Source organism: Desarmillaria tabescens (genome assembly GCF_030435595.1).
Source record: "Desarmillaria tabescens strain CCBAS 213 chromosome Unknown EV420scaffold_8, whole genome shotgun sequence".
Classification (NCBI taxonomy): Eukaryota; Fungi; Basidiomycota; class Agaricomycetes; order Agaricales; family Physalacriaceae; genus Desarmillaria; species Desarmillaria tabescens.
Window position 1 is genome coordinate 416,022 of NW_026848307.1, and position 24,025 is coordinate 440,046.

Here is a 24,025-nt window from a genome sequence, read left to right on the forward strand (position 1 = left end):
TGTTGCGCGTTATTACCACCTCAATTTTGTTTTACCCAAAGCCACCTTACAGTGAACTTTCAGGATTGTGGACCAAGAGTTGACCAAGTGATAGAGATAACAAGATGATAATCTCTCATGCCGACGCGGCATAGCTTTCCCGAATCGGGTACGCCACATGGCTAGTACTGATGTTGCTCTTCTCTTACCACCCGTCAGATTTTTCTTTTTCATGCGGCCAGCATCACGAGGCACAGTTTGAAGTACGGTGTGCTAAAATGTAGATACATGTGCTCAAGCATTTCGTGCCTAGGCGCTGCATGCATTTATATGCAATCTGCAAGGATGGTTATCTGTCCAGTACAGGCGGATTTACGACATGTTTTCAGTCTTTCTCCTCTTTCTGGCGGCCTTGACGCCAGCTGTGACACCGACGTCGGTCACTGATATCCGAGGAACGGCCTATCGCTCGTCTTTGGTCGGCCAAACGGTGAGCGGGCTCACGGGAGTGGTTACTGCAAAGGTCCATCTTTTTGGCACTTATATATGCATAATACTGACTGATTTGTAGACATCTTATGGTTTCTTCTTGAGTGGGGGTCCTGTCAATGACACTCGTGTCTCTAACGGAATCTATGTATATGGATCTTCGGCCGTCAAGCAGGTAGATGTGGGAGATAGTGTCTCTCTTAGCGGAAAGGTTGCTGAATACCGGTCCGGATCCGCCTACCTTTATTTGACCGAAATCAGCTCCCCTTCCAGTATCGAGGTCCTATCCAGCAACAACAGTGTCGACCCTATCGTCATCGGGGTTGACCGGATCCCCCCAACCCAGTACTTATCGTCATTGGATGTCGGTGACGACGGATGGCTCTCAGTTCCCAACAATCAGAGTCTCCTGTCCACTTCAAATCCTACTCTCCAGCCTGATGTGTACGGAATGGACTTTTGGCAGAGTCTTGATGGACAACTCGTGCAGATCAACAGTCCGGTCGCTGTTAATTTCGAAAATAGTTACGGAGAATTCTGGGTGTACGGCGATTGGAAGGTCACTGGATTAAATGGACGCGGGGGATTGACCATCACTTTTGGTGCTTTTTTTCCGAAGATGAATTAACAATCTGGTGTTGATTCTTTTGCTAGGTCCTGATGGTATCCCAGATGCCAATCCCGAAGTTGTGATCATCGGTTCGCCGACTGATGGAACTAAAAATCCGTCTGTCGCTTTGGGTGTTAAATTGAGCGATATTGTAGGTGTGGTGACATACCAGTACGTTGTCCTTTGGATTCTTCTGTTATTCAATCAATTTATTCGAATATAGATACGGATTCTATTACGTTCTTCCACTTACTGCTCCAACCGTCATTGCTACACCTGATTATGACGTACCTGCGACAACAATTTCGTCGGAAACAGATTCTTGCGTTATTACGTTTGGTGATTATAATGTAGGTGTGGTAAACTCTGTTTCCTCACCTATTACTCAAAATTATTTTTAGGTTGAGAATATGGCGCCGACCTCTGATCACCTGCCTACTGTCGCAAAACAGATATCCGACCACCTTTTGATGCCCGATATTTTGTTCCTCCAGGAAATTCAAGATAACAGCGGAGCTGTCGACGATGGCGTCGTTGATGCTAATCTGACCCTCTTGACTTTAGCTTCTGCCATTGCTGATGCCAGCGGGTTCACTTATGAGTTCATCGACATCAACCCAGAAGATGGACAGGATGGCGGACAGCCGGGAGGAAACATTCGGCAGGCTTATCTGTAGCGTCATTTTATCGTCTATGGCGCGCACGCTCTGATTGCATTCTTAGATACAACGTCGACAAACTAAAACTAGTCTCGGGGATGCCCGTAGGAACTTCACTGAAGAGTCTGGAGGTTTACGCGGGTTCGGATGGCCTTCCCACCCTAAGGTATGTATTAGGTGTCAGATACGCTTTCCCATTCCTGATTGTTCGCAAGCTTAAATCCGGGTCGTATAGATCCTACGAACGATGCCTGGGTAGATTCTCGAAAGCCTCTAGTTGCTGAATGGGAGACAAGCTCGGGTGCAAAGCTGTTCACCGTTAACGTTCACTTTGCATCGAAGAGTGGGAGTACTTCTAGCCAGGGAGATCCTCGGCCGCCAGTGAACTCCCCTATCGAACAACGAACAAGTCAAGTTCGGGTTACCTCAGTGAGTACCGTCTTTCTCGGAGCATGGACTTTATATACAATGACCTTTCTAGTCTTTCATTAAGTCCATTCTGGATATCGACGAATCCGCCAATATTGTGATTGCAGGTGACTTCAATGAATACGTCCAGACTCGTTCTGTGTTCGAGTCCATTCAAGGGGTTCTAGAAGACATGGACGAAGTGGCTGGAATAGCTGACGTCGAGCGATATACATATGTTTACGATCAGAACACACAGCAGCTTGATCACATCTTTATCTCTGGCGCTATCGCAAAACGCGGCGTAGAGGCGGAGCATATTCATGTAAGTAACGGCACTGTCTCAATTGAACTTCTCCATCTGACCGCAGTCAGGTAAATAACTGGTCACCCTCTTATGACGAACGGACCAGTGATCATGATCCCACAGTTGGAAAGATCCGGTTGTGCTAAATCGATACTTGTACCAGGTGTGTGGTGTGATATACCGCTTGTATCGAATGAATACAAATCTGTGATATCCAAAGGAAGCAGAGTGTATGAATGTATACCTAAATCGAAACAACGTAGAGAATTCAATGGGCAACACAACGTTCGCCATGACCTGACATCACATGTGCGTCGCAGCGTGAACTGAAGCGTTGTCTTTTTGTCTTTTCAAAAAATCGGCTCTCAGTCTTCATATAAGTGGTCGATAGAATGGGAGCGAGGTACTATATCAAGACTGTCACCTTCGACTAGCAAGAACTCCTGTCATCTTTGACCAGCAGGAATACCAGATTTCTCACCTGTCGACAGCTTCTTCCGCGGACTGGTGCGTGGTAGAACAAAGTGCAGGCGGCAAATGCCGAATCCTGGACGACAAAAGTGACAGAATCAGTCATCCACTACTATTTATATGATTTATATCATCCTCGCACAAGTACAGGCACTGCGCCCGGTAGTGCCTCCAGCAGTACGCAAAGTGAACATTTTGACAAAAAAGCTGCAAGTTAATTCTCACAGAGTAAGCAGCAGTTTACAACCTTTCTTCTCGAAGTTCGTTACCGGTGACACGTGTGCAAGTTTCAGATTCCCTGGACTAAGAGAGAGGATAACACCCTTATCTCACTGATTCTAACCTTTGAGAGCTCTTGCGTGCATGACGGACGTTGGTTGCCTATGCTCGACGACTTCATCATTTCTTTTCTGCCTTCGAATTTGTAGTAAGGTCTGTATTGTGTTGACACAAGATGAAGCCTCCGAGACTAACATCGTCGAAAGTTCGAGTGATTGGATTTGGTCCTGACTTTGAGGGACACTCCTCTTCTCCTATAAGGCGCGGCATTTCCAATTTTCGGTCGCCAAAAACAGAGATGGCAGAGTTTGTAGGCACGTTATGACTCTCGATCGGAGCCCCTGACGCCGGCTAACTTGTAATATGTTCGTAAGTACGATGGTGTGCATGTAGGTTTTCGATGCTTCGCAACTGCCAGGTAGGAATGCTTGAAATCTATTGTGGTTTCCACCTCTGATATACGTTGTAGTACGGGGACTTCGCATTAGACAAAATTGCCTAACCAAGCATTGTCCCCGCCGTCGATCGCGATCGATGTAATTTGAAGGTCTGGATGTGCAATACTCGCACGCTTACTTGACCAAGATAACTCATGATCCGTGCGACCCCTTCAAACCTTAAACGTTTGTCGTCAGGTTTTCACCATCCTAGTGTACGTTGATACCTCGTAGGTCGTAGATTTACTTCTGAGTCTTTCGGTAAAGTCGCGAACGGGCCGCGCTGGGTTTGCATTGATTCCTGACGGCTCCCCTTTTCAATTGCTTTCTTTCTAGAAGCCTCCCAACTTGGATATAAAGAAAACTATGAACGAGACACTTAGCCATACAAGTTCAAAACCGCGCGGTCCCGATCGACGGTTTGAAATTCGAACCCCACAAATCTCCAGAATTACGAAGTGGAGAATGCGGGGTACTAAGGGGTTTGTCTTCTGACTTGGATAGGCACTCTAGAGAATCAAGGATGAATCCCAAGACCTGAACTTGCGGGACTCCGGGAGGCCGTCTCTCAGTGACTCGTGATCGTGGTTTGCAGCTTCGTTGTCTACGAAAAATTTGTCACGATCCCGAAAAAGTTGCTCTTTTGGGCCGGTGTTACGTTGGATTGATGGCCTCTTGAGTTATCCTCTGCTTGAGCTTGGGCTTCACCGTATGTGTTCTCTCTGGTTGCATACACTCGGAAGGCTCTAGATCTCTAGGAATCTGTGGGGAACTTTGAATTTGACATTTCCCCGCATCCAAACTTATTTTTGACAAGTTCTTGCTCCTTTTTTTGTATTCGATCGTAAGATCAATTGACGGAATCGGCGAGAGGAACCCCTAGTGGGATAGGGTGACTGTATCCAGTATGCGAACGTATCCATAAAAGACTGGACATTCGAGTGAAAGAATGTCAACTGTTTCCCCCACCACTCACCACTACTATCATTGCTATCAAAATGTCATCCACTGATATCGATAAGCTCGAGTCTGGCATCACTGAGGATATCACCCATCGCTCGATACAAGGCCACTTCGCTAACGCCAACCCGCTGCCTCCACCCATCGCCGCCCTGCCTCCTCCATCTAATGGTGCTGTCTTGTAAGTTTATCGTTATCGCGTTATCCGTGGGACTAGGTTTTAAGATAAATTCGCAGGGGTCTCTTCTCCTTCGGTGCTACCTGTATTACCTTTTGTCTTTACAACGCGCAGGCCAGTGGAGTCACCATCTCCAACGCTATAGTCGGCATGGCTCTATTCGTCGGCGGTGTATCCCAGTTTACAGGTGGGGTTATCGAATTTTGCCGCAGAAGCACCTTCACCGGATCAGGTTCGTACGGGCCGCTTTTTCGGTGTTTTTAACCTTCTCAACTGCCCCGTAGTTTTCTGTATCTACGGAAATTTCTGGCTATCGTATGCAGCCGTCCTACTTCCGGGAACTGGGATTGCGGCTGCATATGAAGGCGAAGCCGACATGCTCGGTGATGCCCTCGGTATTTACCTCGTCGTATGGACCCTCATCACCGTCATGTTCTTGTGGGTTCATCTACTTTATTGTCCAACCGATTGCTAAGATTCATATTAGGATTGTCGCCCTTCGAAAAACCGTAGCCTTGATTCTCTTGTTGAGTATCCTTGCTGTGACGTTCCTCCTGCTCTCTGTAGCCCAATTCACTGGAAATTCAACGTATGTCTCCCTGGTCTAGTCAATGTTATCGTACGTGCTGATATCTCGATCTGATAGTATTGCAAAGGCAGGAGGTATTGTCGGCGTCGTGACAGGCTTTGGTGCATTCTATGTCGGTCTTGGGGAGCTACTTGCTGCGGACCCCTTCCCACCTTTCCTCTTGCCTCAGGGCGTTTTCAAGCATTAGGGTTATGGATAAGGCATTATAGGCCATTCAATTACATATGGTAGCAACGAGAATGATTATGGAAAGTTGTAAGATGACGCATTCACGACACTAGTAAATTATGTAGTATGACTACAACGTTTGACAACGAACCTCACTGAAGAAAGCGACGACGAAAGTTGTAGGGAACAAGTTCAGCATCGTGATATCACGTTCCTACGTGAGCCTGTTCACTACTCGACATGAAATACTCTGCGCCTACGTTTTGAACGTCAAGTATATTCAGATGGAATGATTGAAGTCTATTTGATTCCGAACAATACTAGTGCCTACGTAGTGGCTTTCTGAAAGGTGCTACAATAAGTATTAGTGCGCGCGCAGCAACTAGGCGCTGGTAGTGCTAGGCCTACAACCCTGCATCTCAACTAAGGATTTCTTGGCGCCGCTTTTTCTTTGGTCCAAAGGTGGGCGTAATCCCAGGTACCCATTCAAAAGGGGCCGGTCGAAGAAGAGAGTAAGAACTTCTTGGGGACTTTGAGTCGGAGTGGAAATTAATTTTGGCATTCTACGAATAAGTCTCAGATACATAAGTAACAGGACTGACCCATTCGCTTCTCTTCTATGTGTATTGGTGCCTGAAGAACTGAACGAGTCTCTTTTATGAAGGAATTAACTGGTACAATTTGACTCCGTCCAAAAAAACATATCGCTTGACTGAACATCACCTACCAAGAGCTACACAGCTAAGGGAATATGCGCGCCATTGCATGATAAAATCAGGTGACAGTTCACCTTGCTGCTGTATCGCGGCGCTCCTCCGAGTCAATGGTCATCAGATGCGTGAAGCTATCACGTGGGACCGCCCTTCGCACCTGTCGCCATTTTTTTCAATTGTCCTTCCATGATCATTTTCCATCCACACTTAGTTTTTACTAGCAGAGCCCGAGGCCGCCTCCCTCGTGATGTCGACTCCTCGATCGGTACCATCGTTCAGGTGATGGCTGTCGGTTGTCGGTACACTTGATCACCGTTGGAACCGCGTTTGTCTATCCTCATATTTATTATTCGTCGCCCTGTTACACGAGCCACTCTTTTTTTCTGCCTACAGACCGTGGCCGTGTGTCCAGGGCGGCGCATTTCTAGTTGTACACTTGCCGATCCGTAGTCCCCTACACGGAAATGGCCCTCAGCAATATTTGAAAGGTACGGGTGCCAAAGGCTCAGAGATTCGCCGCGGTAGACTTCGTCCCCGTGCTACAGCCTCAGGAGCTTGGCAACAATCAAAGAGACCCCTTCTCTCTGTGCCTCTCTAGCGTATTCCGAATCTAGTTCGTTCGGTATCTCAGTGTGGTCGCCTGTAAACGCAATCAGCGCCGACACTGCTATTTGCCTGGTTTTCCTTGATTTAACATGGCCCACTTGCGCTGCTCTGGATGTATTCTTCCTCATAGTACTCCCCCCGAGGTCTAGATCTCCAATCTGTGGGGAATTTTGAATTTGACATTTCCCCGCATCAAGCCTATTTTTGACAAGCTCTTGTAGCGAGGCTCTCGGCCCTCTTCTTGAATTTGATCATTAGATCAATCGACGGAATCGGCGGGAAGGGGCATTTAGTTTGAGCATGGTGACCCTATCTCGTTTGGGGGAACTTAGCTATAAAAGACCGAACATTGAACGAAAGAATCTCAACTGTTTTCTCCCCAGACTACTACAGCCTTATAAACTACCTCCACAATGTCATCCAATGGCATCGACAAGCTCGAATTGGGCATCACCGAGGATATCAACCTTGGTTCAATCCAAGGCCACTTCGCTAACGCCAATCCTCCGCCTCCACCCATCACTGCCCTGCCTCCTCCGTCTAATGGCGCCGTTCTGTAAGTTTACCATCGCAGCCTCAGATGATGGACTGATTTATTACAATCAATTCGCAGAGGTCTCTTCTCCTTCGGGTCTACAACTATTATCCTTTCTTTATACAACGCCCATGCTAGTGGAATCACCATCCCCAACGTGGTAGTCAGCATGGCTCTATTCGTTGGTGGTGTATCCCAGTTTACAGGCGGGATTATCGAGTTCTGCCGCAGGAGCACCTTCACCGGATCAGGTTCGTGCGGTACCCCGCATTTTCGGTATCTTTAACCTTCTTAACTGCCCTGCAGTCTTCTGTATCTATGGAGCGTTCTGGCTGTCGTATGGAGCTATCCTGCTTCCGGGAACTGGCATTACGGCCGCCTATGAAGGCGAAGCCGACATGCTTGGTGATGCCCTCGGTATTTACCTCGTCGTATGGTCCATCGTCACCGTTATGTTCTTGTACGTTGCCTTCCTCAAAGAACGATACCATTCATTGCTGAGATCTATCCAGGATTGTCGCGCTCCGAAAAACTGTGGCCTTGATATTCGTATTGGCTGTCCTAGCTTTGACCTTCCTTCTACTCGGTATAGCCGAGTTCACTGGAAATGCAGCGTATGTGTCCTCCTCTCGTCCAAGCGTCGTCTGTGCTCATGTTTTGGATCTCATAGTGTTGCAAAGGCGGGAGGCATTATGGGTGTCATCCCGGGCTTTGGTGCATTTTACATTGGTCTTGCCGACTTATTGGCCGCGGATCCCTTCCCACCTTTCCTTTTGCCTCAGGGTGTTATAAAACACTAAGATTAGGGATGAGGCGCTACAGCTAATCCGATATAGATAATACCGTACAAAGAGCACGATTCTGAAGGCCGTAAAATAACGCATTCGCGGCACTTGTTAAATAATATATCCACCATCTGCAATGGTGCTTTACAACGATCCTCACCCGTGAAAAAAAAGGAGAGTGCTATAACCTCGGCGCTGCGCCTTCTCAGCTGACTTGACCAAGGTAAGTAAGTAGACAACATTCCACGGCAAGAACATTACCCGGTTTGATCGGTTTGTCGCTCAGAACCAGCACACCCCTCAGCGTCGAGTAGAAAACGGCCTAGTCGAATTTGATTCCCAACGGTAGTACTTGATGCCGATTGAAAGGTGCTACAATCAGGTTCCTGCAGGTAGACCTTCAACCCCGCGTCTCAACTGAAGATTTCTTGGCGCCGCTTTTTCTTTGGCCCAAAGACTAGGAACCATTCAAACGACGGAGACCAGTTTTGAAATTCAACTACGAATAGGTCTCAGATATCTGCGCGCTATGACAATAATTTAAATGACCCACCTGATTCTATGTGGGTGCCCGAGCAGAGAGGGCCAGAGCCTGGTCGCGGTATTCAGATTCACCACATTAGAATTCAAAAAGAACTATACCGTGTGATGCATAGATCATTCACTAGGTCTCAACGGAATCCAGACATCGCTGCATCATAACACCGGAGGACATTTCACCTTGCTGTACGCGGATCCGCTCCCGAGCTTCAGAGGTAGCCTTATCACGTTCCTCGTCCAGGGCTGGTTCGAAAATCGGTGCAGTGCGAGATCCGGTATGGCCGACCATCCTCATCCAGCAACGTCACCATTTTCCTTCTGGAGTCGTTTTCCGTCCACTCTTTACTCTCTTCGGAGCCTGAAGCATCTATTCCACTGCTGGTAAGTATAGCTCTCACCAAGACGCTCAGAGGGCCACGGTCGAGGTGCTTGATCATCACTGAAATAGCTTTTGCACGGTGTCATTTGTAAGCTTTCCGGTTCGCCAAGGCCCTTGAAGTTGTCATCTGGATCACTATAATCAACCCTCCCCACAAGCTTCTCGAGATCGCGTGCCGTAGTACCGTCAAAGTCCCAGTCATTGACTTGATCAACAGACAGAGTTACGCTGTTCATTATCCAGATATACGCCTAGTGATTTTTTTCCACGAGATATTCCAGTGCGAAGCCAAGTAATCTGCGATGTCGTAGGATGGCCACGAAGTCCATGAGGACTTGGCGGAGAGCAGCGTTCGAGTCGTTCTTCTTGCACTCGATTACCATTATACAAAACAGATGAAAAAAACTATACACTTCTCCGATAGCAGAAGCTGGTAACCTCATCCCGGATGTTGGGTCTCTGCAAAGCCTTAGATAGCTCTCCAAATTTTTACAGGAACTGGTAGGAGGCTGGTCCGTCGCATATCATGTGTCACCGACGCAACTGGGATTTTCAAATTGTATTTTTTGCTCATGCGTGTCATGAAGGCAAGCGTTATCCATGTCTGTTCTAAGTCGTAATGTGAATCGGAGTCCTTGATATGACTGCAGGAGACCCCGAGCAAAAGCCTTAATCATAGGATCTTGTCCGCGCGCAGCTGATACGAGGCTTCCATAGAATTGGAAACATTCTTACTTTTTAATGATCTCGGGAGTTTGAAGTGCTTTAGCTTCCCTTCTAGTTTCTAAACTGCAGGACATAAACGCGTATCTAGAACTCGTCAATACCGACAGGGAGTAATGGAAAGAAGAGAATGTCAACGTAGGTCTAGATTGTCTTGCATACTGCATAATTCTTGTCATAGCAATGGCAAGGAAAAAGCACTGGAAGAACAACGAAGTTGCAACGAAGAGAGCACTAGATGTCAATCGGCCCGTTCCGCTTTGCTTCTCCTTGTCAACGCCTCGGCAAGAACGGCACGACGGCAGTACCATCCAGACTCCTTCCCGTTCTGAGACTGCTTTCTGGTTCGTACAATGACCCCGTCGTGACATCGCTCCGTTACTGGCAGACGTTTGTACAAAGACCCTGCCGCGCATAGCCGTCTGCTCTTCAGTACGACTATCTTCGTCGTTCGCAAGGTTGACCAATTCGCACATGCATCACATTATTGGACCACCACAGCCTTCTGACAAGCCACGTAGAGAAATTATGGTGCTCCACGCTTTTCCTATGCTACCACCCGTCCTTATTATCGTTCGTTTCATTGTCCACGACGAGGTCCAACACACGGCGCTGGTACCATTCCCGCACTGCAATTGTCTTGCCCGTTCCAATGTCTGTCCTTCTCCTGATTACTGAGCCGCCAAGCAGTGCATGTGAACCAACAATACAATTTGATACTGTCCTCCGTCAGCCGGGCCGGTTTGCCTTTCGGCTTCTCCCATCTGCTCGCCTCACTGCTCAGTCGCTCCACATTTGTGGTTCACATAGTACATGTGATATTATTCTCGTTGTTCCCTATGATATTGCGTTCGCTTGTCCCTGCATTTCCTTCAAATCCGTGAGACGTTCTTGGCTGGCAACTGAGGATATCACAGCGGCATGAGGGAGTGTAGTCTGTGACACGTTTTGTGTCGGCACAGAGCCCCGGCATTCCTTTTTGGGACCTCGACCGGTTATCTATCTATCTGGTCACCATCACGTCTGTCTGCTAATTTTCTTTGACTCGACATCTGCCAGTGAGCCTTTTTCTTCCGGTGAGACGACTGTGACTTTCAGAGTCCACCGTAGCCTCATCGGCCATGAAATGGAGCATCGTTTCTTTTGATTTACGTTACCAGCGAACTGCAGCTGCCAGTTGGTTGCGCGAGGCTTTCTTCGAGCGATCATAATTTGCTGTCAAGGTTAAAGGAAGTTTTCCTGAAATCGTTGTGATTACTTATCTTGAATAATAAGTAGCACCGGATACTGGGCAAAGACGAGTTGAGTAAGCCGGCCCGCAAACTCACCTCCTTCCATTACTTCTGTTCGATCAAGCCATCATAGCCACTCGCCATAAGGTAAATTCTTACGTGTAGGCAGTCCATTCCCATCTACTTCGGACCCGATGACCTAGGCAGGCCTGCGTAAATTGAATGTCTGTCTATAAGTACCTGCCCTTGTTGCGACGGAGTCTGCATCCATGGACCAATCCCTCTACAAGGACTTCACCACCTCTCGGGGGTTCATCTATCACTACTTGTTCTCCCCGGGGGATGCCTCCAAACCTGTTTTGCTCTTCCTTCATGGCTTTCCAAGCACTTCGTACGATTGGAAGCACCAGATAGCTTTTTTCAAGGAGAAAGGCTACCCGCTCATCGTCCCAGACATGCTAGGGTACGGGGGTACATCCAAGCCCGTCGATCCCATGCAATACAGGCACAGATTGCTTGCACAAGATATCGTGGAGATCCTGGATACCGAGAAGGTCGCGCGCGTTATTGCTGTCGGGCATGATTGGTATGGTTTCCATCGTCTCTTTGATCTCCATAGGTTCACGTGAAGTTTCTGCAGGGGTTGCGTCGTAACCAGTCGCTTGGCGGATTATTATCCCGATAGATGCTTAGCATACGGGTTTCTCGCTGCTGGGTACTACCCAGCCTCCCAGCCCCTGGCATACGAGGCGATGATGCAGCTGGTATGCTCCGTTCGATGGTCTAATCGTCCTTGCTAACCGCTCGGACGATAGATGAAGTCAATGATCGGCACCGAGCTGATCGGATACTGGGATCTCTTCGCTGAAGACGGTGCCGACGTCAAGATTGACAACAACCTCGAGTCGATGTATAGTCTTTTGTATTGTGCTGATCATGATCTCTGGAAAGATTATATGCAGCCCATCGGTGGGCTGAGGTTGTGGGTAGAGAGCAACCGGACGACACCGATTGGTTCGTACCTGACCGAAGAGGTGAGCTGATTACAGCGTGTTGAGAAGAAAATATTCATCGTTCGATATAGGATCAGCGTATCCAGAAGGAGGAGCTACGCAAGGGAGGCATCAAGGGACCACTCTGTTATTATAAAGCCGTGCGTACTAGCATCATGGCCGACGACTCCAAAGGTAAACGGCAGTATTCCCTTGGTCCTTTGTGCTCACATGCTCCTGAAGCGAATCCCCCCAAGATCGAGAAAGTGAGCAAGCCCGTTTTCTTCGGCGGTGCCTCGAAGGACTACGTTTGTCTGGCACATATGAGTCTGGCAGGCACAACGGCAAGCTGCGAAGATACGACCTCCCATGTTTACGATACCGGTCACTGGGTACAGTTGGAGGCTAAAGACGAGGTTAATCGAGATCTGTTGGCATGGATTCAGGCCGTTGAGGTCAAGACGGCGTAAAAGCCAACGCAAAGAAGTCAAGAGAACAGGGATTGAGCGATTTTCTTTCCTCCTTGTTTACGACCAGCACCTGTAGCCGTATGCAAATTACCATCACAGACCATTCATGTACTCTCATAGTCATCGCAGTCGCTATCGTCTTCGTCAAACGCGATATCTTCGTCCAAGATCGGGCTACCATTTGCCATCCATCTTTCCAATCGCGTAACGACGTCTCTGATTCGACCCTGAATTGTTATTCAACACCTCCCGCGACGTCGATTTGACGACCCAGAGGTAGCAATTCGCTCGAACCCGTTGCCAAAGCCACATTGGAGAAGCCGTCCCACAAAAACGAGACCTGGTCCGGATCCAGAAGTATGTGTTCTGGTATCAGTCCAATTTATTCGCAAACGTAGGATCTTCAAGCCCTGACCTTCGAACACTACCGTGCTTTGCTGTTCGCTTGCGATGCAAATGCATTTCACGTAAAAATATAAAGATAGCGTAGAGAGGCTTGCCGATGTATATCCAATACCTGGCAACACTAATCTGATCGCCAATCGATGAACAAGTCGGGCCATACCGCTGCTCAAGGACTCGTAAGGCACGAATAGTCAGCAACATTGAAGTCGGAAGCCTGAGAACGTACCTCTACGAATTGCGTATAGCCACAAGACGTTTGGAAAGTTCCGGATACATTTCAGCCTCTATATTACCCTTCTGAAAATGACAGGCTTCTATGTTGGATAGCGGAGTATGGAGACCTGAAAACTAGTTTCGAATGTTTGCATGTCTGTCTGATATGGTCGCAACGGTGACATGTTGAACGTAGGTGACCAGGTGCACACAAAAAGGCGTATCGGATTATTCGTTATCCAGCACAAGTATAAATGGATAGGTAGAAACTACTTTGCTGTTTGTATTTGACATTTCCAGAGAAGCTCAGCTGAACATTTAGAATCAGTTGCACAATTGACATGCAAACGCATGGAAGGCTACTTACGACAATGCAGTAAATTTAGTGATGTCGACTGAAATTCTCCTGACCGTACTCTGGCTGAACTCTCATTTGCAAGTCGAGTTCAGGGTCCTGTGATGATAGTTGGGGGCTCCTTCAATGAAAGGCCTAAATCGAGGTCAAAGGCGAAAAGAACTATCATAAATTTGCGTACTTATCGATTCTCTGGTGTTCTATCGTCATTTTTGAATTGCCTAAAAGTTCAAGCGCAGAAATGAAAGGTAGACTAGCCGAGCGATCTGTGTTGAAATGCAATCTTCATAAGAGGCTCGAGAATCGCGATTATATAGCAAGTTAAGCTCCGAGATTCTCTAGGAGTTCCGCTCAGGCGGGGGTAGCCTGGGTGACCTTTCAACATTTAGCCTATCCAGCCTCTGGTTGAATACTTCGACAGTTGTTTGGCGATGCATGCATCGAGTTGGGCTATTTCTGAACCATATGGATCCAATAGCAAGGGCAAATAACTCCATGTACCACAGGCCAGAAGTGTTGGATATCGTTCCACACGGAGATCCGGTCGCTCTTCTTCCAGACTTTTCGGCCGCTAAGCAAGGTGTAATCCGAGTCAGGAAGCCCTGGTATTGCCCCGCTCTCTGATAAAATGGGCGTCTGTATCGCGCAGGGCGGCTGGTCACCAGTACCGGACAAGATATAAGACAGAATAAATTCGAAGGCGGCTGCAGTTGTGGAAGCGGTCGATAGCCACTGAATGGTAGGAATTCGGTATAGATACTCACACCTCCAGGCACTTTTCTTCTATTCACAATCAAGGAATTTCTTGATGACGTAGTGGAAGAAAGTGAGAGAAATTTACTGAAGCGCTCTTGTCTTTGAGAAAAGGCATCTGTGAACGAAATGACGTGTATTCCCGAATCCAACTTGACCGCATATATCCAGCTCGTCCAGTGATGCCGCTCAGCTATAGACATATCGCCTTTTGTATTGGACTTGTAGGAGGTCTTATGGCGCATTTTCTAGGTGAAGGTAAGAGTACAGTGTTGCTCAGCCCTTTTTTGTTTAAGCGTATCCAAAGTTGGAGCTCTAGAGAGCCGCCTTGCACATATCTGGAAATTTCAGGGAAAGGTGCCGAGTGCTAGCTAGGTTTGACGACCGACGACGATGTCTTTTCGGTTGAGTATTCTTTCAGTGTCGCCATGGTATACTGACCACATTCACAGGCCAACGTTCGAAGATCTCTTTGCCCTTGTAATCGGAATCGACAACTATGCTGAACGCAGAGCCCTCACTGCTTCAGTTCTGGACGCCAAAGCTATCGTCGCCTTTTTGAAGAGAATTGGTGTCCCAGACCGGAACATTTTCAGGCTCTATGATCAAGACGCTACGTTCGACGGTATTCTGAAAGGATTCGAAGCCCTCGTTACTCGTGGAGACATAAAGAAGGGCCGTTCCTCCATTTTCATTTATTTTTCCGGACATGGCGCGTCAGATTACAAGTCCGCTCTTCCAAAGAGTCAGGAGGGTTATTGGTCAGGGTGGAATGAGAATGTCATTGAGCAGATATGCCCTCAAGATATCGGCTCAATGCCAGGTATTCCAGATCGCATGGTGGCCGCCTGGCTTAACAAACTGGCAAAAGAGAAAAGCAATAACATCGTACGTTCATTTTTGCGCGTAGAGGATTTAAGCAATCTGACAGTGTACAGATCCTAATGCTGGATTCTTGCTACTCTGCTGGGATGACTCGGGCGGACGACGGAGGACAAAGTGATGATGACGAGTTTGAAACGCGTACCATTTTCGATCCTCCGCCTCTTTTTTTCAGCGACGAGATTTGGTCTCGTATACCACCCATCAATGAGACCGATATCCTCACCCAAGATCAAACTCCTTCGGAATCACGCCCGACAAAAAACCCGTCAGGCTTCGAAGTCATGTACAACCATTCCCATGTCCTCTTAGCGGCCTGCAGCAGGGATAGCAAAGCACAAGCAAAAAAACATAAGGGCGGCGTATTCACAACCGCTGTCTTAGAGGTTTTGGAATCGGTGATGGCTCGGGGTCAAAACATCTCAAGTATCAGTTATGTTTCTCTCATAGAGGGACTGCATCAACCGTATGTACCAGCTGTTTCGGTCACTAATCCAACGAATTTGACACGTTTATCTAGAATCGGCCGGCTTCTACAGAGTCGCAGTGGCACTGTCCGTACGCAGTTTCCTCATTGCGAAGGCTCCAGCTGCAATCGTGGCATTTTCAGTCCTCGGGTAGTCTTCATTGATAACGAGCTTGTACGAGTGACGAAGAACGGCAGTCGGATTTTTCTCTCCGCCGGATATGCTCAAGGAGTCATCCCAGGTTCCGAATACTTCGCCCATCGGGACAGGGATATGCCAACAGCTTCGAGCGCACTCCCAGGAGTGGTGCTACAAGTCTCTAACATTGATACGTTCCAAGCAGAGCTGATACTTCACGGCATGCCACTTTCCCACTTTCCCGAATCTTCCTTTGCAAAATTTATGAGAGCCCCCCATAATTCTCCGTTATTGAACATGTTTTGCAGCGATAGTACATGGATCCGACATGCCATTGGAAGGAGACATGATATACACTGGGTTGATCATCGCGAGGATGCCCAGATGGAACTCGTCATTGATAATCGGGAGATTACATTTTACTCCCTCACTCCTGTAGGGAGCAAAGTGTACAGCTGCGAATCAGGACGGATACCTAGATGGGTCAGGACTTCGGCCGGGATGGAGGAGAATAGAGGTCGGGTAATGGACGTCCTCCGCTGGGCCAATAGATTCCATTATCATCGGAATCGGCACTCGGCCATTTCGGGTGTTTCACTGGAGCTTCATGTGTTGGAGAAGGTTTCCCCGACAACCCGCGACAAAGATGCATCTTACACTCGAATTGGACACAACCTGTTTGATAAATGCGGACAGGCAGTCATCAAGATCGATAACCCCAATAGGCCCTTTGGAGTGACGCTCCATAACAGGAGCGGTATTGATTATTATCCGTACTTTTTTGCTTTCGAGTCTGATTTGTCGATATGTATGTCCAGTGCTTTCTCTGGTAGTTCCACGCTAACACACCCTTAGCTTCGCATGCTTTCGACGAACCGCAGTTCAGCACTGTATCTGGGCGGTCCGACACCGTTGATTGTCCGCTCCCAAGGGGATCATCATTGACTTTTGGATGTGGATCTGCGAGCAATCCCGTTTGCTTCCAGCTTTTGCAGGGAATGGATCATGATATCACAGTCTGGAAGGTTTTCCTGACCACGAATCGTGTAGATATGCGCTCGATTGGACAGAGCGCCGAAGTAATTTGGGGAAAGAAGAGGGCGGATGTGAAAGATCCAGAGAACTACGTGCAGCATTGGGGCGATGTATCTGGGACGGTTGTCCAGTTGAGGAAGTATTGAGATGTAGTGGGGCCAGGCAATCACCCAGAATGGAATAGTTCATATCTTAAGCGCCGAAGTCATCAAGTTCCAAGGGGCAAATCAGCGCCCATCTTTACCGATTCAACTACCGTTTTGAGTCCGAAGTTTGGTATGACATAACCTTTGCTTTAGTCCCACCCTACTTACTTGGCATTTGCATCCAGGAATGGCGAACGTCTCGCTACGCGACGAGGCTATCTCTTTACTCGCTCAGTTTGCTCAACATGATGATGCCAATATGCTTTTCCAAGCCATAGCCAATTTGAGGCAGGCACTATCTCTGGAACCCTCATCCCATCCCGATCGTCCTCTCACTCTGAATAAGCTCGGATGTGCATTGAAGACGCAGCACGACGTATCACCGGATCTCAGCGTTCTGAAGGAGGCCATCGGTTATCATCGAGAATGCCTCCAGTACAGGCCCAAAGGACATGAAAATAGAATCCAGACGCTGAACAACCTCGCCATCGCTCTCAAAGCCCTTCGTGTCTCCGCCGATGACATGGATGCTGGCAACGAAGCCATAGCGTTGTTATGGGAGGCCATTACCACGCATGATTTCCCTGCAACGGTTCGCAGGGTGTGCAGTTTCAATCTCCGATGCGCATTGAACGAACATTACGCTCAAACCAGCCCTCGTATGCAAGTGGAACAGCTGCGAGCTCTTAGCGTCGAGCAAACACTGCTAGTGGCAGAGCTACAGTCAGACTTCCAAGAGTATGCAATAGCTGAATATGAACTAGCACGCACACTCTATGACATCGCAGACTACGGGGCTGATGTTGACGAGACCTTTTCTGGTCTTGAAAAATCAATCGACATCTTCCGGCGTCTCTATACGTTGTATTTGCATGATCCGCCTTCCTTTCCTTCTGAAATCGACCTTTTGGATGTGGGCAATGCGTTCAGAAAACGCTTTGAACTCAAACGTGACATCGACGACATTGACTTTGCGACTATGGTATTGGAAACACTACGCGCTGCCACGGAGGGTGTGCATATCGAAGCATCAATGAGCCTGGCAATATGCCTTTCGAGCAAATTCAAGGTCGTGCCGTCTTTGAATTTACTAGACCGGGCTTTTGGGATCAACGAATCCTTGCTCGAGCTACCTTTTGATGTTATAGACATCAAGGATCGTGCGCAAGTTTTACACGACAAAGGGTTTATACAGCTTTACCGTTTCCGACATTTGCAAAGTCGAGGCAAGGTGGACAAGACATTGCTTTATGACGCAATCGAGTTCCATGTGCAGGCGTTCTCCCTGTATCTACTACCATATGAAGCCCGGTATTACGACATGCTTAATCTTTCCAATACCCTCCTTCACTTGTTTCGTGCTACCCGGCAACACAGCCTCGTCGAAGCGCAGGCTGTAGCTATCGCAAACATTAAATCCCTTCCTCCTGACCACCCGCACCTGCATATTCTCATGGTACATCTGGAAGAAATCAATCAGCACTTTGACAAATGGGTTTCATATCAGGATGACCGTATTCCTCGCGAGTACATGAAAACAGCAAAATCTGTTAGTGCGCCCATCGTACAACGCGTTTGGGCCTTGGATCATCTCTGCACCTATGCCCTTGTGGATCCCGACATGCATGATGAAGATGCCGAGCAAGCTTTTCAGATGGCCATAGGCCTTCTACCTCAACTAGCATTCATCGGATGGGACCTTGAATCTCGATACCGACGGCTGAGCTCCATCGCTACGGTATTCGCCTGCGATGGCGCAGCATGGGTGTTACGTAAAGGGAACATAGGAATGGCAGTAGAATGGCTTGAACAAGGACGGTCTATCCTCTGGCTGCAACTTCTTCAGTTTCGCCAACCGTTTGACGACGTAGTCCGGGAATCCTTGCCGGATGAGCTTGTCAGGCGTGCTATCGATGTCGCAAACAGGATGGACCGTTCAGAATGGGAGAACTCAGGGAGTACGCTTGAGCGGATGGATCTCGCAACGCAGTGGGAAGCCGTCATAGCTGAAATACGGCAATACAAGGGATTTGAAGATTTCCATCGTACGCTTCCCTTCTCTGAGCTGTTGGCGGTTGGAGAAGAAGGGCCCATTATCCTCCTCACGTCTTCAGGGCACTCGCCATACGACTGTGATGCCATAATATTGGGTCCTAAGGGCTTTCACAAGCACGTATCGATTCCCAACTTCAAACACGACGATGTGACAAACTTGCATGTCACTGTTTCTCAGAGTGTTCCACGGCGTATGGGTAGGGTACAAGAAGAGAAGAGCGGGATGCAGTCAGTCTTGGAGGTTTTATGGAATAATGTTATTGTTCATCTCCTTCCCACCTTGGATTCCTTGGGTGGAGAAAGGATCTGGTGGTGTTTGACTGGAGCCTGGGTTGGCCTACCAATGCATGCTGCAGGATTATACGACCAGGATGGTTGTAATCTTCCCGACCGCTACATATCGTCCTATATTCCGACGCTATCCTCTTTGATCAATGCGCGACGACGTAACACAGCAATCACCGTACCTAGGACTCTTATCCTCGATCAGTCGCACGAACTCCAGGAAGCCAAAGTAGAGACTCGGCTAGTGCAAAGTTTCCTACCTGACGGATCGACAACGAGATGGTCGAATGATGAGGCAGTAGTTTCCGCGGTACGGGATATTCTGCCGTCATACTCATGGTGGGTTTCTTACGTGACTGGAGATGCGTCCTCGTTAATCATGTCCCTCTCTGTTCTCTAGGGTTCACTTTGCGTGTCATGGACATCTCAACGAAGGAAATCCGTTTCTGAGCGGGTTCAAGTTATGGGACGGAGTACTCACGTTGTCGGACATGGTGCGCGCCACACCCCAGGATCCTCAGTTTGCGTTTCTGTCCGCGTGTAGCACAGCGATTGCAGCCGACAGAACTCCAGATGAGTCTCTTCATCTTTCAGCCGCGATGCAGTTCCTGGGTTATCGCAGTGTCGTGGCAACGTTGTGGCCAATGGGAGATGCGCAGGGTCCAATTGTCACCGAGCATGTGTATAAGCACCTGACGGAGAAGGGTATTATGGATGTTAGACGAGCCTCTTTCGCGTTGCACTCAGCTGTGAGGGCGCTTCGTGACCAAGGATTGTCAGTAGAACAATGGGCGCTCTTTATCCATAGCGGTGTATAGTCGTAGACGTTGTTTGAATGATTGTTCAATGCTCTTCGTTATTCAGCAGTCTTTCCTCTTTACACACTACACTCACTTCAATCTCATTCCCACCGTAGTAGTACAGTTTGCGCTATTGATAAAACTTCCATTTACAATTTATTTTGGTTTCTTCACCGGTTTGGTTCCCCCTGTATCGTTCGCTGTCTTTACAGTCGTTGTCGGAACTTTATCTTCTCCTCTGTCTTCGAAACTACAGGAGCTCAGTTTGACATTAACGCCCATCTATGACACACTCACTCGGAATCATATTCTTCTGGCACGATCTGCGGTTCCAAGCTGGTTGATGAATGAGTCGTGGCAGAGGATGACCCTACGTTTGGCTGTGAGACGCCAAACCCGGAGCTCAACAGCTATTTGGATGCATACCTCCGGAAGGACTAGGCGTCAAATCTGGCGCTACTAGTCTGGAATTCTGGGCGCCCTTCGTGTCACTTCTATCCTTAGATCTTGTAGAATGGTAGGACGAGGGCAATGCGTACTCACGTTACGGTGGACATTGCTCTGGTACTTTTACGGGGTTGTCATCGTGGTTCTTCAATGTTTTATCTACAGTGTTAGGCGCCTGTTGTTTCAAAAGTAGCAAGGTGCCTAGCGTCGGTAATAAACCAGGTGCGGTGGATCTTCTTCATGACACACTTATACATGATAAGGGACAAGCGCCAACGAACCGTTACTGATGACGTGAGATACTATTGTCTACGTTCATGAACATCAGTCATTTGACCAGCAGCCGGTGCATCTTTAGGTCTTCTCGAATCGATAACAGCCATTGACGAGCGCCGGTGCAATTTACCCATCCGTAGAAGATGACCAAACTACCCAAAGCAACCCATGCCATGCTAGATAGCACGAGAGTCACCGGTGGAGTCTTCCACAAACACAAGATCATGAACGCGGCGACGAAAAAGAGGATCCTAAATCCAGGTAGGGATGGCCATCAGAAATACCATCTGAATGTTTTGGAAAGAGTGCTTACCCCCACATGAGCAGAGCATACGGAAGACTGTAGAGGATTGCGATGTTCTCATACCTGCAAGAAGTGTCTTGGTACGAGTTCATGATCTTCGCCTGTTGAAAGATCGTCAAGAAACAAATGATATTACATTTATACAAAAACGCACAGCTTCATCGGTCGAGATATTCAGCCTTGTGTTGTTACAGCGGAGAAACAACAAAGCAAAGAATATGCTTCCAAGGGACGAAATAACCGAAAGGTATACAGCAATCTTGAGAGGCGAACTAGTCGGACCAGCATCGATCGATTGGATAGATAAAAACGCGACGTCTACATTGATGAGCACTGTAGACTGGTATGTGCATCAGCCTCTATCAGCCTTTCATATCGGAAAACTTACGTATACAGTCAGATGAGACCAGTCTTTGCAAATCTTATCGACAAAGTCTCTCCAGACCACCCGACTGAGCAACCCGTCCGATAGCATGGATTCAATCTCATGAAGGTAGGCAGAGGGTGCGGCGAAGAGCAGGAATTTGAGCACGTGAAATAGAAAGGAGCATTTGTGAACCTTGTTCTTGTCATAAATGGAGGTACCGCGATTGAGACGTGCGACAGGTTCACCGTAAAAGTGAAGAAAGCGGTCGTGGGCTAATCGACAAGAAGATGTAAGGCTTTTGCCATGGCATGTGGCAGCAGAAAAAGAACGCACCAAAGTGTTTCATGAGGATGTAAATAATTCGAGAAACCCCGGGTCCAGAATCGTCGTTGAAATCTCGACTCTTCGAAGGAAGAAGTTGTAGCATTCCGCGTAACTCCTCCATACTATACGAAACCGTGGACGTCGTTGACACCAAACTATCTGGTAACTCTTGTGCATGGGTGTGAGAATAGCAGTGGATAATTATAACGCACCGCCGATGGCATGGAGAATGATATCTCTCAATTCTTCGATTACTACTTGCGATGCACATCCAGGAGACGGAAAGAGAGCGCAGTGATGCCTGCAGGAGGAGCTCGTTAACAAGCACGCTCATAGTAAGTCCCATTGCCCATACCAGTATTGTGACTGTATTTCATGTACTATCGGTACTCAGCAATTAACGCACGAAATGAGAACACCACATGCATATTAATACTGACGAATGTGATCTTGCGAAGCAACCCCATTGATGTCTCGCCAAAGGCGTTCTGAAGATTCAAATTCATCCAACCAGAATACTGTTCGATTTGGGTGATAGGCAAAGTAGTATCCGCAAATTGTCCTGTTCGACTTGCTGAGAGTAACATCCAAGACGAGATCCACGTTTTCTGCGTCAAATGACACCTCTGTGATATCATGGCGCGTCAGATATCCATCGACTTGGTCTACAAATTGCTGAACAGCTTGTAATACTTCAGGGTTAAACAAATGCGCATCAGTGTAGACAGTAAACAGCTGTGTGCCACTTAAATCAATGTTGGAGACGAGGCAGAAAATAGTACATACATCGTGTTCCCAGCGGAAATAACGGCCCCCTTCAGGATGGATATATGAAGTCCACGGTTGAGGAGGTTCACTTCCACAGAAAGTTGAGGTTCAGTCGTGCGAAAAATAAATGTGTTTTAGACATACCGGGAGAATGAGACTGTCAACCTAGCGATGTCATAGTTGATATGTTTGTCTTCTCTGGATAGAGAAGTGCTCAGTATTTAAATAATTCATATAATCAGAATGACCTACACCGTATCTGGTCGTTGATATCGCTCGAAGTCCGTAGGGGCAATGGGGTAGAATAGTTCCCCAATGACAGAGCACCACTCAGCCATTTGCACGGACTTTTCCAACTCGCTAAACGGTGTTGCGGTGTCAGGCGATGGAAAGGCGGTATCCACAGCTTTAACAGGCTGGGACATGATACTCGAATTCCCAGCTTCTGATAATGTCCCAGACTGCGGCGTCGTGTCCGCCAAGTGATCATGACTAGGCATGGAATTGTGTAAAGCCTCACTGGATATGTGCACAGGAACCACATGGGCGGGTAGACTGCTCGAACAGTCGTAACTAACGTGGATGTCTGTCTGCAGGCTTCCGGTTGTCGAGCCTGTGCACCTCTGTCCCAAGAAACACAGGGACCACGATATACGCTGCTTTGTTCGGGAAGGGAGAGAACTGAAGAGGCGCCCTAAGAAATTGCAAAACGAGTCGAGGGATATTCGATTATACAATGGCGCAAGTTTCGAGGCGCCTCCTTGCCTGAGTGATAGCCAGAGTCGACGAATCAACGAAGACAGATCAGAGAGGGTTAGCATTGTACTGCGATACCACCGAGTAAGATGCAGGTGAGAGGAGAGGTGCAGCCGGCATGTACTTTTGATTCAATGAGGATGAAGCGCTGTAGGAAGCTGTAGAGATTATCTTTAGTTTCTGATGGAACATACCGTGATGTTATGTGAGCTACCTGAATAGCTCTGGCCCTGATAACGGTATCTGGGCCGCTTTGTATGGCATTTCCTTGGTAGTTCTGGATAAGATAAATCATGCCCACCCGAAGTGTATTGAGCGTCAAAACATCGGTTCTGGTATCGAAAACGTAGACAATCATCGGAGATACACCATCTGTCGTTAACAGTTGGGACTTGGTGACATATTCTACCGTCGAATATGCGACGTGAATTGCTGGGTGAAGAAGGTGGTGGTGAGCGACCAAGCAAGGACAGGTCTCCGGACTCAATCCGGACCGGGAGCAATGACGCATCACGTGATGGCTATGCTCATTGCTGAGTCTGAATCTCCAGGTCCGTCTCTTCGTTCTTGTTTCGTTTCATCTACCATGGCAATGTTAACCGTTATCATGTCGCCATCGACGATGACGACGGCCAGAATCCCTGTCAAATTGACATTTCAGTTCAACTTCTGCTGATTTCGTCGACGTGCATCACTCATCGTCATTCGTCATTCTATCGTGTACCGCGCAGATGCAGCAG

At 48.0% G+C, this 24,025-nt stretch overlaps 9 protein-coding genes across 9 annotated transcripts; 7 read left to right on the plus strand and 2 right to left on the minus strand.

The window, feature by feature from the left end:
- The first annotated feature begins 166 nt into the window (after positions 1–166).
- EV420DRAFT_1521951 (Endonuclease/exonuclease/phosphatase) lies at positions 167–2,808 on the plus strand. Its single transcript, XM_060472243.1, has 9 exons — positions 167–502; positions 551–1,070; positions 1,123–1,249; positions 1,302–1,428; positions 1,480–1,751; positions 1,802–1,903; positions 1,953–2,166; positions 2,219–2,470; positions 2,521–2,808. Exons 1-9 carry the CDS (start codon positions 359–361, stop codon positions 2,596–2,598), a joined length of 1,836 nt encoding a protein of 611 aa, XP_060334435.1. The 5' UTR covers positions 167–358; the 3' UTR covers positions 2,599–2,808.
- Positions 2,809–4,637: 1,829 nt separating this feature from the next.
- Positions 4,638–5,553, plus strand: EV420DRAFT_1476740 (Gpr1 family protein; the record flags this gene model as incomplete). Its single annotated transcript, XM_060469354.1, has 5 exons — positions 4,638–4,780; positions 4,837–5,009; positions 5,062–5,215; positions 5,265–5,366; positions 5,424–5,553. The coding sequence occupies 5 exons, from the start codon at positions 4,638–4,640 to the stop codon at positions 5,551–5,553; spliced, it is 702 nt and encodes a 233-aa protein (XP_060334436.1).
- Positions 5,554–7,266: 1,713 nt separating this feature from the next.
- On the plus strand, positions 7,267–8,188 carry EV420DRAFT_1618872 (FUN34 transmembrane protein; the record flags this gene model as incomplete). The annotated part of the gene is made up of 5 exons (XM_060475400.1): positions 7,267–7,409; positions 7,467–7,639; positions 7,695–7,848; positions 7,901–8,002; positions 8,059–8,188. The coding sequence occupies 5 exons, from the start codon at positions 7,267–7,269 to the stop codon at positions 8,186–8,188; spliced, it is 702 nt and encodes a 233-aa protein (XP_060334437.1).
- Positions 8,189–8,434: 246 nt separating this feature from the next.
- EV420DRAFT_1745531 (uncharacterized protein) lies at positions 8,435–9,328 on the minus strand (the record flags this gene model as incomplete). The annotated part of the gene is made up of 5 exons (XM_060480136.1): positions 8,435–8,672; positions 8,727–8,765; positions 8,894–8,956; positions 9,000–9,080; positions 9,112–9,328. 5 exons carry the CDS (start codon positions 9,326–9,328, stop codon positions 8,587–8,589), a joined length of 486 nt encoding a protein of 161 aa, XP_060334438.1. The 3' UTR covers positions 8,435–8,586.
- Positions 9,329–10,158: 830 nt separating this feature from the next.
- EV420DRAFT_1521988 (uncharacterized protein) lies at positions 10,159–10,755 on the plus strand. Its single transcript, XM_060472244.1, is given in 4 exon segments — positions 10,159–10,384; positions 10,422–10,494; positions 10,563–10,584; positions 10,595–10,755. The coding sequence occupies 4 exon segments, from the start codon at positions 10,365–10,367 to the stop codon at positions 10,738–10,740; spliced, it is 261 nt and encodes an 86-aa protein (XP_060334439.1). The 5' UTR covers positions 10,159–10,364; the 3' UTR covers positions 10,741–10,755.
- Positions 10,756–11,316: 561 nt separating this feature from the next.
- EV420DRAFT_1476743 (Alpha/Beta hydrolase protein) lies at positions 11,317–12,509 on the plus strand (the record flags this gene model as incomplete). The annotated part of the gene is made up of 4 exons (XM_060469355.1): positions 11,317–11,633; positions 11,688–11,811; positions 11,863–12,081; positions 12,132–12,509. 4 exons carry the CDS (start codon positions 11,317–11,319, stop codon positions 12,507–12,509), a joined length of 1,038 nt encoding a protein of 345 aa, XP_060334440.1.
- A 2,119-nt stretch (positions 12,510–14,628) lies between these two features.
- EV420DRAFT_1731858 (caspase domain-containing protein) lies at positions 14,629–16,903 on the plus strand (the record flags this gene model as incomplete). The annotated part of the gene is made up of 5 exons (XM_060479932.1): positions 14,629–14,639; positions 14,688–15,123; positions 15,174–15,583; positions 15,638–16,530; positions 16,578–16,903. The coding sequence occupies 5 exons, from the start codon at positions 14,629–14,631 to the stop codon at positions 16,901–16,903; spliced, it is 2,076 nt and encodes a 691-aa protein (XP_060334441.1).
- Positions 16,807–20,297, plus strand: EV420DRAFT_1147412 (CHAT domain-containing protein). Its single transcript, XM_060466068.1, has 3 exons — positions 16,807–17,033; positions 17,089–19,582; positions 19,644–20,297. The coding sequence occupies exons 2-3, from the start codon at positions 17,091–17,093 to the stop codon at positions 20,059–20,061; spliced, it is 2,910 nt and encodes a 969-aa protein (XP_060334442.1). The 5' UTR covers positions 16,807–17,033; positions 17,089–17,090; the 3' UTR covers positions 20,062–20,297.
- Positions 20,298–20,818: 521 nt separating this feature from the next.
- On the minus strand, positions 20,819–23,029 carry EV420DRAFT_1639066 (uncharacterized protein; the record flags this gene model as incomplete). The annotated part of the gene is made up of 11 exons (XM_060476919.1): positions 20,819–21,017; positions 21,080–21,171; positions 21,225–21,410; positions 21,459–21,709; positions 21,771–21,929; positions 21,974–22,062; positions 22,117–22,141; positions 22,202–22,496; positions 22,548–22,617; positions 22,674–22,727; positions 22,782–23,029. 11 exons carry the CDS (start codon positions 23,027–23,029, stop codon positions 20,819–20,821), a joined length of 1,668 nt encoding a protein of 555 aa, XP_060334443.1.
- Positions 23,030–24,025: the final 996 nt, after the last annotated feature.

Excerpts from the sequence above, each read along its gene's own strand:
- EV420DRAFT_1147412 (XM_060466068.1), top strand. The coding sequence starts at position 17,091 with ATGGCGAACGTCTCGCTACGCGACGAGGCTATCTCTTTACTCGCTCAG. Across the intron at positions 19,583-19,643 it reads ATTCTGCCGTCATACTCATG|GGTTCACTTTGCGTGTCATG; the intron begins GTGGGTTTCTTA and ends TCTGTTCTCTAG.
- EV420DRAFT_1521988 (XM_060472244.1), top strand. The coding sequence starts at position 10,365 with ATGCTACCACCCGTCCTTAT. Across the intron at positions 10,385-10,421 it reads ATGCTACCACCCGTCCTTAT|ACGGCGCTGGTACCATTCCC; the intron begins TATCGTTCGTTT and ends GAGGTCCAACAC. Across the intron at positions 10,495-10,562 it reads TCCTTCTCCTGATTACTGAG|CTTTCGGCTTCTCCCATCTG; the intron begins CCGCCAAGCAGT and ends GGGCCGGTTTGC.
- EV420DRAFT_1521951 (XM_060472243.1), top strand. The coding sequence starts at position 359 with ATGTTTTCAGTCTTTCTCCTCTTTCTGGCGGCCTTGACGCCAGCTGTG. Across the intron at positions 1,752-1,801 it reads AACATTCGGCAGGCTTATCT|ATACAACGTCGACAAACTAA; the intron begins GTAGCGTCATTT and ends TTGCATTCTTAG. Across the intron at positions 2,167-2,218 it reads GTCAAGTTCGGGTTACCTCA|TCTTTCATTAAGTCCATTCT; the intron begins GTGAGTACCGTC and ends TGACCTTTCTAG.